This window comes from Ochotona curzoniae, unplaced genomic scaffold (genome assembly GCF_017591425.1).
Source record: "Ochotona curzoniae isolate NIBS_2020 unplaced genomic scaffold, NIBS_Ocur_1.0 scaffold_3890, whole genome shotgun sequence".
Classification (NCBI taxonomy): Eukaryota; Metazoa; Chordata; class Mammalia; order Lagomorpha; family Ochotonidae; genus Ochotona; species Ochotona curzoniae.
In genome coordinates this window covers 9776442-9790690 of record NW_024467115.1, presented here as the reverse complement: position 1 = coordinate 9790690, position 14249 = coordinate 9776442, and the positions used below count along the sequence as shown (strand labels likewise).

At 34.9% G+C, this 14249-nt stretch overlaps 1 protein-coding gene across 8 annotated transcripts in view; it reads left to right on the top strand.

The window, feature by feature from the left end:
* PTPRK (protein tyrosine phosphatase receptor type K) overlaps positions 1-14249 on the top strand; it is a 521455-nt gene that overhangs the window by 492685 nt on the left and 14521 nt on the right. For 2 of the 8 annotated variants that reach the window (XM_040965633.1, XM_040965632.1), the window contains 9 exons: positions 1559-1594; positions 3577-3588; positions 5876-6060; positions 7773-7860; positions 8788-8864; positions 9056-9073; positions 11604-11640; positions 13475-13572; positions 14029-14145. In XM_040965633.1, the coding sequence (XP_040821567.1) occupies positions 1559-1594; positions 3577-3588; positions 5876-6060; positions 7773-7860; positions 8788-8864; positions 9056-9073; positions 11604-11640; positions 13475-13572; positions 14029-14145 (668 nt within the window). Of the gene's footprint in view, positions 1-1558; positions 1595-3576; positions 3589-4460; positions 5057-5875; positions 6061-7772; positions 7861-8787; positions 8865-9055; positions 9074-11603; positions 11641-13474; positions 13573-14028; positions 14146-14249 lie in introns of those variants that run through there. The other 6 variants (XM_040965636.1, XM_040965637.1, XM_040965639.1 and 3 more) reach the window with 4 other exon arrangements.

Sequence of the window (14249 nt, the reverse complement as noted above, 5' to 3'; positions counted from 1 at the left end):
TAATATATGTTTAAATATAACATGAATTTATTTATATAGTTATATATCGATATATAATTATATATTTGGCATGTAAATACATTTAATAAATAAATTTTTAAATAAAGCTAGTAACTTTTCTCCCTGTTTTTATATTGTTTCTCTGGAAATAAACACAGCTGAAGAACATTTAAGCAGAGAGTAAAAAGGATTATTAAGGAAAGAAAGTAGGAATGATTTGAAATTTAACACAGTTTTACTTGCCTGTTAGCCAGTCTCACCAAAAACAGTCTCCACAGGAAACAGTAGTAGAATGCCTTTGCCAAGGCAGTGTCATGCAGCTTGAGTCTGAATTTATTTAAAAAAAAAAAAACTGCTGTTTTTAAAGTAGTTTCACTGAAGTAGCTTCTGTGACATAGCTGATTAAGCTGCTTCCTGCAGTTCTGGCATCCCATATGGGTGCCAGTTTGAGCCCACGCTGCTCCATCTCCCGTATCAGCTCCCTGATAATACACCCAGGAAACAGTGGAGGACAGCCCTAGTGCTTGGGCTAAGTAGCATCTATGTGGAAGAAGCTCCTACTCCTGGCTTCATCCTGGCCCAGCCATAGTCATTGTGACTGTCTGGGGAGTGAACCAGTTGATAGAAGACCCCTCTAACTCTCCCTCTAATTCTGTAACTCTGCCTTTCAAATAACAAAAATGTATCGTAAAAAATAACATTTTCATTCAATTTTTCTTAATGCCAAATTGTTTAAATCATAATCCAAGGATCAGTATTATTTGTCTTCAAACTTCCTAAGAATTTCATGTTTTGTTCAAAATTTCTTGTGTTTATTTTCATTTAATTAAGTTAAATTATCTTTGTAGCAAAATTGGTTCTTGAGATAGACAAATCAGTATTATCTGTGGCTTTTTAGATAGACATGCAATTTGCAGTGGTATACTTATCAGCATTTGAATAAAACAGGTACAAGAAGAGCAATGAACATGACTATTATGTCCTATTTGTTTATAAATATTCATAATGTTAAAGTTGAAAGAAAAGTATAGTTCGTATGGCTTATGTATTTTCAAAAGGAAGCTTTTTGCTGAATTGCTTAGCTTGGTGAAATTTTTCAGCAATTATTAGCTCTAAATACAGGCCATCATTTTTGCTTATATGTGCATGTACCTTGTAATTACAAGTGTAGTATGAATCATTCTGGGGCTTAGATTTAATCTAAATAAGTTTTTTCTGATCTATGTATTTTATGCCTTGATGGCATCAAGAGGATGGAAAACACAAAATTCTATCGATTCTCGAAAGTAGGTTTTTCTAAACATACAGGTGTGCCATGTCTCTGTCAACTTCAATTTTTATCTTTTTAAATTGAAAGAGTACTGAGGTCTAATTCATGATAGACATTTCTCTATGTTTTGGAATAACCTAAGCTGGAAGAAAGAACTTTTACCTCTTAGAATACAGTAATCAGAGCAGGTTTAATCATTATTTTCCTCCTGAAAGCATGAATTTATTTTAAAGAAGAAAATGCAGCTTTAGAACAACGTATTACTTCATGAGCTTTGTTTTCCTACAGTGCCCAATGATCCACTTGTGCCGACTGCTGTGTTAGGTGAGGCCCTAAATCTTTATCATGTTATTTTTTTTTCCTGCATGGATCATGCTTCCTTGCATGGGCTATCTTTTTCTACATCATAATTATTTATAGTGCAGGAAGCAACTTAATTTTGAAAATGACAGCCATAGGCTTATCAACGAGAGCAGCTCTTCAACCGATTGGATCTAATGGATTAGTGGATTTTCAATTAGCCTGGCCCCCTAATATACAACAGTGTCAAGCACACCTAAGTTAGCATAGTAAACTGTAAAGCACAGACCTCAGTGGTCAGTCCTGCCTGAATGGGAGTGTCTGTGTGACAGGAGTTCAGTTATCCAAAGCCTCCTAATTTTGTAGCACAAAAGAGCGCATGTGTAAAGTCAACACTAGGGCTGTGTACAATTCACTTTAGATTTTCTTTAAAAAGAATTTATAAATAGAGCCAACTTGGCTAGAGTCTGTGAGGTCCGGCACTTTGCATATGTAGTGTTGCTGTTCAAGAAATTTAGAAGAACAAGCCACTCTGTAGATCACTTGTGAAGGGTCCTCAAAAAGTTCATGGAAAACGCATGTTATGAAAACACTTTACGTAGATCTGAAAGTTTTTGATCTAAGAAAGCTGATCTTTTAATTATATTTTTCCAGGAACTTTTTTCAGTGTTCTCATGTACAATCTAAAACAACTGGAATTCCTTGTGGTCATAAGGTCGTCATGTTTGTCTAGTTCCATATTTCAGAGTGGAATAGATTTCACTTAAAGTTGTACCCTAGTTTTGACTAACTGTACACTAGTGATTCATGAGCAGCTTGCATATATATTCACAAATTTCAAATCAGTTTTATATCTATGTGTTTTACATGTACCCTAAAAATTCCCAAATGCCACATTTGCTCTTTATAGTTAATTTTTCCTACAAAAAAAATGTAGCTTTCAACTACATCTTAGGCATTGATTGTTATTCGTATATTTTTAAATTTTGATTTTTTTAAAATTTGAATCAATATATTTAATTTAGTTAACTAGAAACATATTTTACAAATGAAGACAAATATTTAAAATTATAAAAATGTATAACAGATATAAGAAGTAAACATTCTAAAATAAACCGCAAGTAGGAGTTCTTCCCTGATTGCCTTTCCCTCCCCTTTGTTCTTCACACCAACTGGGGCAAAACAGTGAACTGGGGCATTTTGCTGAATTGGGTGGCTGACTGCACAAGGAGGAACCATCACAGGTGATCACTGGGGAGGTACCAGATACCTCTGGAAACATCTGTTGGGCACCACAATACAGTGCATCCAATCACAAAATGGATTTTGGTAAAATCAATAAGAAACTCATTGAGAGAAATCCATTTCCTTAAATGTTCAATCTTTATTACGGTGGTTTTTTTTTTTTCTAAGCATTATGCCAAGCTTGCAGCCTCCCTGTGGAGTTCCACTAAGAACTCAGTTTAAAAAAAGTAATGTTTGGCTCCTAATATTTTAAAATGGTGTAATTTCTGCCATGACTTTAATGAGAAAGATGATTCCTGTGAGTTTTAAGAACTATAACATTTAAAGAGTTATTGTAGTAATTCTCCCCATGAAAATAGACAGTTCTGTTGAGAAAGGTTAGCATTAACACAAAACAGATGTAAAATTACCCACATAGGCATTCATTATGCATTTTATTTCATTTTGAAAATTAAACTTCTTATTTTAAAAAGAAGCACAATATTGACATTCTTTGCAAGCTAAACCTGTCACTAATCATATTAGATCTAGAAATTGTGTGTTGTATTTTTTCATCATTCTTAAAATCATGGTGTATACAGTAGTTTTATATCCAACTGATTTTGTATTTATAAGGCAATTTTTGAAATCACCTCAAATATTGTTTTATATTGATATCTACTTGTTGACCTAAAGCAACTTGGAATCTTTTCATATTGATTCATATTTTTGTGTTTTTGTGTGTGTGTGTGTGTGTGTTTTACTGCTTCATTGGGTTTAAGTCCCTATAACTGGTAAGTGTATTGCAATGAACTCTAGAAAACCTTTTAATCAAGGATGGATTTGAAGTTATTGTTCTTAAATGTGTAATAAGGATAATGATCAGTATATGTACCCTCACTAGTAGTCATATTATTAGGTAGTTTAATGAGGTGGAAATGTATTAGAATTAATAATTCATATGTGATTATTTTAAAGAAGGTACTGCTCCTTGTTCTACTGTATTAAAGCTTAATGCAAAGCAAAAGCCGCTATTTCAGTATTGCAGCATAATCATGTGTAAGATTTGGAGTGTGAGTGAATTCTGTGTTTCTCACTGAAGTTCGTATTGTTGTAAATATACTGCAGCAGGTGCAGTGTAAGCCATGGGGCTGTTCTGTAGCACCACAGCTACCTGATTTACCAGTTTACGTGATTACATTTTCCCTCAAGTCTTTACCTGTTCTCTCAACTCCTCATCTCCAGCTGTATATTCTTTCTGTGAGAGTGCCCAAAACAGTTGCTGCTAAATTACTTATTTGAGGGCTATGTATATATGCTTTATACTACTCTGTAATTGTAACTCTTCAGGAAAGGCACATGAGTTGGGTATAGTCTCATAGTAAAAGGAGGAAAGTCTTCGATAATGTTTATTTAGCTTGTTTGTACATAAAGGGGTGGGCAAAATCCGAACGAAAAGTGTTAATTTGCGCAAGTGGTTAAGCCACAGCAAAAACCACCAAGGATTTTCTTTGATTCCATGTGGTATTTTTTTTAGGAATGAATCCAAAACAAACAAAAAAATGCATTCAGTTTATTAAGAGGGGAGATGATAAATGCAATCACGCTAAATTGCAGAGGCACACAGAACTGATTGTAGGGTTTTGTTTTTTTTTTCCTTCTCCAGGAAGAAAAAATGTTTATCATGGGGACAACAATTCATTTTTTGCCATATCCTATTTGTAGAGTTGTTGATAGCACAGGCCAATGTACCAGTTCTTGAACTCTGTTTAACTGTTAAATATCATTCTCTACAGTATGCATTACCATTAAAAGCAAAAGTTCCCCTAAGAGTGTACGTTCTCTTCTGTTAATGAATATTACACTATAATGCTTTTCAAAGTAACACCCATAGAAACATTTGTTTTTGTTTTTTAAAGTGGTAAGTTTAAATGTGATAAATAAAGGCATGCTTCTCATTGTAACAATTAATACTTCGGTCATTAAAATCCTGTTTATTCTTCATAGGCAAAAGGTGCTTGTCCTTTTCTTCTTGTGAGAGAAAGACAATTAAGCTTCTCTTCATTCTAAGATGATAACACAATCGGGATGCAACTTATGCTTAAAACGTGGGTAGTGAGGGATTCAGTTGATTTTAACTCATTCATTCATTGAAATATTTATTGAGTGACTGTCATGCACCAGATGCTTGGAATAAAAAGAATAACATGACTGCCTATGCACTGTAGCCCTCAGAGGCCTAGTGAGACAATAGACAAGTCAATGGTGAACATGCAGGGTGAGTGAAGCAATCCATAGCACAGAAATCTATGGGAACATCAAACAGTAGCTGTGTGCTCAGCCTGGATGAGGGAAGAATTCCGAAGAAGGCACTTGGGACTTTGCTCCACAAGCACACCTTTGTGTCTCTCACACAGTAGCCAGTAGAATCAAAATGTTAGCAACAAAACCACAACAGTAAGAGTAAACTCCCAGGGCACAGATTGAATATAAGTCCACCTGTGGCCTAGCAAGTAAACTACGCAGGGTGTGGGTGATTCTGAGTATATACATGTTTCCCAGTCTGGAGTGTGCTGTTTTAAGAAGCCACAGACACTCTACAAGGGAGAGATGATCAAAGGATGGGTTGCCAGGTGGGGTTTCTGAGGGAGGTTGGGATATGAATGGGAAAGAGTTTGTCCACCTTAATGGATAATGAAAACAATGCTACTATTGACACCTTCATCCTTCAGCTCCGCCTTTAGAAGGCTATGATTGCAGATACAAGAAAACTAAGAACTCAGCTAAATCTCCTACTGGTGCTTTATAAAAATGGATCAGCTGTCTCCCTACACCTCAGCATCTGTGGTCTTGCTGATACACACACAATATCCTGCAGCCTCAAATGTTGAGCTGCAGTCAGATGCTAAAGCTAAGTCTGTGTAGGGATGCTGCCGTTGGCCTCTACTTTCTGACATTTCTTTCCCTTTCTCCTGTCATCAGCAAGATCTTAAGGGCTGATATCTCATTTGAATGAATGTATATTAAACAAGATAACTTTGTCTTTTTTTAATCTTCTTGGATCTGAAACAAAAATGCCAGATGAAAACCACAGTGCTACAGCAGAATCCAGCCGCCTTCTGGATGTACCTCGCTACCTCTGTGAGGGGACAGAATCCCCGTACCAGACAGGACAGTTGCACCCAGCCATCAGGGTAGCCGACCTGCTGCAGCACATTAATCTAATGAAGACATCGGACAGCTATGGGTTCAAAGAGGAATATGAGGTGAAGGTTTTAATACTAAATTCAATATGATTGTTATCCTGATGCTCAGTGGAACTGACCATTTTCACCTCCCTTTAGCTTAACAAGGAAAGCAGGGCTCCACCAGCAGCCGAATCCAGTGGCCCAAACTGAGGCTATGGGGAGGAGAGATAGACCTGAAAGAACGGACTGCTCCTTCTAGGCACAGACTTGGGTCTGAATCTTTATGAGAAATTTTAATGTTGGTTTTCTTGATGTATTCTACAATGTAATTAAAACACATTTTGTGAGAACTTATGTTTCATCATTCAAAAATCAAGTGGTGTGGCACTTAAGGTCTAAATGCCATACGACTTCAGTCACAGTTATGTTTTGGCCTCATTGCTTGCTGACCCTCTGATTGAGGAGGAGACAGCTTTGTGCTCTAAATGCCACCTTCAGTTTAGTTTTATGGATTATTTAACCTTAACCCTAATTCCCCAATTCAGTTTAGTTTTATGAATTATTGAAGGTGGCAGGGAAAAAAAAAGCAGAGTACCCTGTAAATAACACTGAAAAGGCAAAAAAAAAAAAAAAAAGGATATGGGAAATTCAACCTCATTTTCCCTCCTAACTATAACCAAAAATGCCAAAATTTGTCTTACAAAAACACTTATTTAAATTGAACATTCCAGAAACAATGGCAGGCTCAGGGCGGGATTTAGGGGGAAAAGGGTGGTAGGAAAAGTTCCATTGCTGCCCTGCAATTACAAAACAGGGTCAGGCTACCACAAGGAAAGAAACAGCCTGTCTGAGACCCATTCACACACCACAGCTCATATGCATTTAAAGTGAAGGAATCCAATCTATACTTCTTTTTAAAACATCATATATCCACTTTTGTGAAAAATCTTTTAAACTCTGCCTTGTACCAGCAGATTACTTTTATACATTAACTCCTGAAGGAAAAAAATTATGTCTGAATAGTGAAGGTTGGTTTTAGGTATGTGGTAGAAATAAGCATGTTGTAGTCACAAAATGATTGCCCAGAATTAGAATTTTCTGCTGGTTTTCGTTCTTGTTCATTTTGTGGGCGTTTCTGTGTACCTCACTTAAAAAGCGATTGGTGCTTTGAAGACCCCACTTCCTCCTTTGAGTCAAGTTTACGTTTTTCTGCAAAAGCAGATCTGTATTCACTGCTGCAGCTGGCAGTTAAATCAACCAACAAATTCTGTTCCCAGTTTCATAGAGTAGGCGATTCTCTTTCATTTCAGCATGATCCCTTGTAGAGTCAGTCCTTTTCATTATCTTCGAAGAAACTAAAATGTGATATATGTATCACATGTGATTTAATGAAAATTATGGAAGGAAGCACAGTATTTTTTTCTGTGACAAATTTGAAATACACTCATCAAAATTATTTTTTGCAAATTTTAATGCATTATTATTCATTACATTTTGAAGAGAATGATCATTTTTAGACTTCAATATCAAACAATTATAGTGATGTGAAATTTGAAGTACTTTCAGGATTCTTTTTTTTTGTCCAAAATTATTTTTTGCCCTAATTGAATTTAATCCAGTCCAAATGAGGAAGTGTGAGTCCAACAAACCCACTTTGAGGTTGAGAGAAAAATTCATCACGATTGGAATTCTGCTGAGAATGTGGCTTTTACTATTTTAATTTCCAGAAATGATAAACCTGTTTCAAATAAATGACTTAAATTCAGCATGTTATTTCTTCTTTTCCTTAGAGTTTCTTTGAAGGACAGTCAGCATCTTGGGATGTTGCTAAGAAAGATCAAAATAGAGCAAAAAACCGATATGGAAACATTATTGCATGTAAGTTCCCTTACAATTCTTGATGAATTTAAAAGCGTTGTGTGTACAAAGATAAACAGTGGCTTTTACAGTGTCAGAAAATCCCAGTCCGTAGGATATCTGTTTATATAATGATCTGGTTAATATTAACAGCATTGGCTATTAGCAGTGATAATGAAATTGTCATCATCATTAATTTTATTGACTCAGGCTCTTTGCCAGTGGAGATAACCTACTGTTGGTATTCATGTTTGTGTATAAATGCATGGGGTGTTGTTTAGCGGCTAAGAATATCACTTCACTAAACACTCAAGGATGAATTACCTTTCCACAAACTTGTATGCCTTACTTGGTGTGTTGATATCATTTCGGAATTGCTTGTGGTCAACTTTCAAGATATTTATGTGGGATCAAGTCATTTTATGAAACCAAAGGAGGAATGAAGAAAGTAACAGGTACTTAACTTGGAACTAGCTGTTGATTTATTTCGACCACTCTCTTCTCAATTTAAATCAGTTTAAAGTGTCTTACCACACGAAAATGTAAGCTGGATTCTACATTTAAGTTGTCAAAGCTCATTGTTTGGTTGTGTGGCCCATTGGCTATAACACGAATAAGAAAAGAACCCTACCCATTTTAAATCAAATGTAGAAATCAAAAGTAGAAGCTAGTAAGTTCAACCCTTTGTTCAAGTCAGTGACTGAAATGATTTGACAGACTAGGTCATGTTGCCCAAAACTTCCAAACCATGAAGATGCAAGATGTTTGAAGTGGCAGAGTATAATAACTTAGTGAACTCACTGAAGGGCTTTGTTTTGTCAGAGGGCTGATACGATAGTCATGTACCATGCTAGAGTATTGGCATCACTGAATTAAGCCTCTGCCCATGATGTTGTCTCAAAATAGACAGGGAATTTAAAAACTATAACTATTGTTATAAAATTTTAGATGACCACTCCAGAGTAATTTTGCAACCTGTTGAGGATGATCCTTCTTCAGATTACATTAATGCCAACTATATAGATGTAAGTATTTTTGTTTTTCAGTAGATTTACTTGTTGACTTATGAAAGTAAACATTTTTGCTTATTACATATACAGTGATTACTACCTTTGTAAAATTAAGAACAAACTGTACACTTTTCCTTGTTCTACGTCCTAGTTCTTACTGACGCTGTTGTGCTTTCTTTCACACCTGACTTTGGTTTGGGCTGTAGATTTGGCTGTACAGGGATGTAAGTACCACTATATGTAAATAACAGCACCCTATTATAAATACTTACTATAAATATTCTTAATTTCAGTAACTACTAATGCTTTCTACTAGTTATCTCTGCATGCTTCACCTAACCAGCTCCATACAGTAGATCTATGTTCATTTTCTGTAGTTTTTTTTATACGTGTAAAGATGTATTTGACCTCCTTCCCTTTTCTTGTCTAGAAATATGGGAGCGTTTTTAGCTTCAACAGTGTATTACGTCCTCAAGTTTTATTTGTTGATGATTTCTGTTTCTGGCTTTTTTTTTTTTTCTTCTTACCCTTCCCACAACATATGTGAGATGCTGGATAGTATGATGTGTAGTAGTTTTATGAAATTTTACTTTTTACATTTTATCTCTGACATTAAAGCCCATTTTGTAGTGTGTGGGATTGGACTGTGAGGTGATGAATTTACTCAGGCAAAATAATTTGCAAATTGCAATTTTAAAATACACACCACACATATATATCCCGTTGCAAAAGTGAAAAAGTTTGCTTGGGTTGTATATTTCACTGTTAAATTTTATGGTTATATACATATCTAGTTGCAAGTTAATAATTTGAAGAAAAGTAATTATCAAATAAGAAATATTGTATTATATTATGTATATGGGGATAGGCTGTTGAGTCTTGGTAGCTGGTTCAAGATCATATTGGACTTCTCAGAAATGTCACTTCTCTTTCTCTGTGGCTCAGTTCCCTGAGTTTTTATAGGGATAATATTAATTACGTGTAACCCCAGCACTTTGAGGTGAAAAGTAAATGAATCAATGCATGGAGAACATTTAACATGATGTGTAGACAGCACTTATTATGCTTCAGATACCTTTGCGCAACTAAAATGTAGGTATGCTGAGCGTAATGAATTCCAAAAATACATAATTATGGGTAGAAATACCAAATTACATTCTATGATACTGTTACACACATTGGAAATGTGAAACTTCGGTCCCAACTTTTTCTAATTGCCATAAGTAGAAAATAATTCTTATCACATTTAATCACATTGATCGAGCTCATAGGTTATGCTTCTTTGTGAATTATTATTATTATTTGAAGAAATATATTTTACTAATGATAATTTAAGGATATTGAAAAAATCTTGATCATATACTCATTCAGTATTTAAAATGATCCGGCGTATCATGAAAAGTAAGCTAATGATCTAACCTGTATAGTTAGAAAAATCAGCTCCATGATAGATTTTTTTCATTGTTCTTGCCCATTTTGCTTTTCCTTATTTCTCTGCCAAGGTAGAATCACTGGGACCTTGTTGTAATATACCTCATGTTTCCTTTAGTAGGACTGTGTTCTAAAGGAGACACCATCCGATCATTCTGTTAAGACTCTAAGCATTTTGACTGATTGCTACACAGAATTACAAGTTTTCCTGTTCCATTAGTTTATTTTACTAAAAAGACACCACTGATGTTGTTACATTTGTCAGAAGGAATAGGAGATTATATCCTTGTAAAGCTTGGGGTGGGGGATGTTCATATAACATTGCGTTAGGTTGGTATATTAAAAAACAGAAATCTTCTGATTTTGAGCAGTGCAGTGTTCACTGCATTAGATTTTAGTTTGAAGGTCTGAGTTCAGTTACATTTGCATGTGTATTAAATTGCCCACACCAAATTCTGGGTGAATTTCATTATCAGCATTGATTAAAGCCCTTTGGTAAATGAGCAAAGCACTCCAAAAAAAAAAAAAATGAACTCTGTTATCACCAACTTTTCTGAAATTTTTGATCTGTTGTCATTCAAATCAATTGAGATAAACTAAGAGTTCCTTCTTTTGATAGGAACAATTTGTTGGTTCAAACTGCATTCAGTGTTTAACTACAAACAGCTGTGGAGCGCTGAAATAAAACGGAGTAAACTTTTTGTTCAGGATAAGATACATCCTTAGAAAATCTTTCCCTACATATGTGTGTACTTGTAATTCCATGTGTGCACATTAGCATTACCAGCACACGTAAAATCGTTGTAGATTCCTGAACATATTTTAGAGCCACAACCGAAAGATCTCAGCAGTACTTTGATTTGTTGCACACATGCATTGTCCAGCTCTAACATTGGAATGTTCTGTTATTTTTTTATGGTGCTAATATGTCCTTGTCCATCTGTAATGCAGTGTGTTGTACTTTTGAATGATAAATGAGAACTGATATTTTTAAACACAATTTTACCAAAAATGACTGGCTAATGACTGACATGAAGGCATAAACATTTTAGTGAAACCAAACAAAATCTTTGCGGTTTTTAAGTAATAAATAAAACTCAATTATAAAATATATATTCTGATCAGAGCCTTTGAAGTATTTAATTTTTTATGTTTACCTTGCAGATAACATAAGTTTGAGAAGTGAGCTACATGTTCACTGCTCATTTCTGGATTTTTACTATAGCTTAACCTTAACAGGTGGTTGTCTTCATCTTTTTATGCCTTCATTATTTACTTCCGATATTGATGTAAAATAATAACCAATTTGTCCCCCTATTTTAGGGTTACCAAAGACCAAGCCATTATATTGCCACTCAAGGTAAAACTTTGTCATTCTTTGTATTGTAGTTTAAAAACAATTGTATGGTTATGGAACTCTCGCAATTTTATCTGAATTAACGTTTAAAGAAGAAAAGCCTCTCTGACCAATTTGTTTCTTATTCATGTATATATTAGTGTATTTTAAAATATATATTAGACATAAATTTAGGCTTGCTGTTTTTAAACCAAATGTGAAAAAGAAGCTAGTGGTAATTTTTTCCAATTTTTTGCTTTCCGTTATCCAGACAACTTAGAGTACCAGTCAATAACCATGTTCAGCAGAAAAAATTACTTATTTTTTTTAACTTATGAAAATTCCTTGTTATTTGAGAGATAGAGCTGCAAGAGGCTAGTTCTTCCCTCAGATACTCACAATCACTGTGGCTGAATATCACTTGGACCTAGACAAGGTCAAAAATAGGAGCCAAGAATATAATCCTGGTGTCTTACATGGGTGGCCGTAGCCCAGCTCTATGCTACCTCCAGGGGCATGAAGTGACTGGCAGCAAACATCAGGGGCTGCACCCAGGAATCTAATCCAAACACTCCAATGTAGGACACAGGCATCTAAAACAATAGTCCAGTGCTCCTGAGGAACCACTTATTTTTTTATGAAAGAAAGAAGTCTCTTGTGGCATAAGATGGCTGTCATCTCATTCCTTAAAATATATTACTAATGTTTCTGAAATAGAAAGATCTTCAGTTACTGTTTTATTACCCAGATGGTCACAATGGCTGGGTTGGAGCCAGACTGAAGCTAGGAACCAGGAGATTCATCTGGGTCTACCATGTGAATAACAATGCTCCAAAAATTTAAGCCAAAAATTTACCACTCCCTTTCTCAGACCATTAACAGAGAGCTGAATTGGAAGTGGGGCAGCTGGGACTGGAACCAGTGTCTTTGGGATGCCAAAATCACAGACGGTGGTTTAACTCACTATTCTGTAATACCAGCCCCAACCTTTCTTCTTGTAGGGCCACTTATCATCGTGGAATCAGTATTGTTGTAGTGAGATGTTACACTGTCTTCCAGCAGTTTTTTTTTTTTTTTTGACAGATTAGGAAAAACAGAGCTACAGGGAATTTAGTCAGATTCATTCTGCAAATAATTTTTTAAAGAAAATTGTGAAATATTCTGATAGTAATTTTCTAGGCAATAAAAATATCCAAGTCCTACCCATACCCCCCAAAATGAGTCATCTTTCCAAACTGACAAGTAGTCATCAGAAGAGAACCCTACACATCTGATTTATACGATAAGAAAGTAAAAGTGATGTTTGTTCTTTTGACAGAGGTCATTTTCTAATTTTTCACATATAGTTGGAGTAATTGAATTTTAATGTATACTTTGTAAAGATGGAAGGATCAACCATAGTGTCGTACAATACTCATTGTATAGTACTGAGTGAGTTTGCCCCTGTGCGTTCTGCTGTTGGAAGTGATATTCTAGGAAGAGGTTAGGATGTGCTTCGGAGTGTGAGGACGCTTCCTCATAATTACTAAACATGAATGCTTTATAAGATGAGCATGTCATATGTATTTTGAAGATGCACTTGAAGTGACTTATCGACAAGAAAATACCCTAGAAACAAGAGATACAACTTAGAAAAAGTACAGAAAACAAAGTTGAGAAACATGAAACAAAAGAGAAACCCTGTTACATGGCTGTGTTTTTGAATGTGGAGTGAATTTAGATATGCATATAATCTAAGTATTTTCAGTCACTTTTATATTTTGTTTTAACTTACTTGTCCTGCTTTTATCTCATCTAAACTTCTTACTAAATATGAAATTTCTCTGACAATAAGATATTAAAATTAATGTTTCCACAGGCCCAGTTCATGAAACAGTATATGATTTCTGGAGAATGATTTGGCAAGAACAGTCTGCCTGCATTGTAATGGTTACAAACTTAGTTGAAGTTGGCCGGGTAAGAAGAAGAAAAAAATACACACAGACATATATAGAGACAATATATATATATGTATATATATATATATATTCCTATTTGTCTATGCATTTCTATATGCATATATAATATATTGTCTTATTTATGCATATATGTATATGTATACAAGTGTAATATAATATACAACATGCATAGTAAAAACCATGAGGATATTTGGGAAGCAACACATTATAGTCAAAACAAATATTATGAAGTGTTTAAATTTTATTCATAGATAAATTATATCCATTGTGTACTTCTAAATGGACATCCAGTGGCTGAGGAATTATTTGATTTCTTATTGAATAAGAAGGGGAGCTTTGCTTCTATGCTAAAAACGAATTCATTATTAATCTAAAGAGTTACTTCAGAAACTAAATTGTTTTGACTACTTTGTATCTGTATTCTGCTTGCATTGGTATTCTTTTTCTCATTTAGGTTAAATGCTATAAATATTGGCCTGATGACACTGAAGTTTATGGTGACTTCAAAGTCACTTGTGTAGAAATGGAACCACTTGCTGAATATGTAGTTAGAACGTTCACCCTGGAGAGGGTAAGTTGAGTCCTGAAGTGAATTCTGGAAATAATAACAACAGGATCTGTCATCATTCCTTTTCAAGACATTCGTTGATATGTCAACCAGAGTGGTAAAGCTGG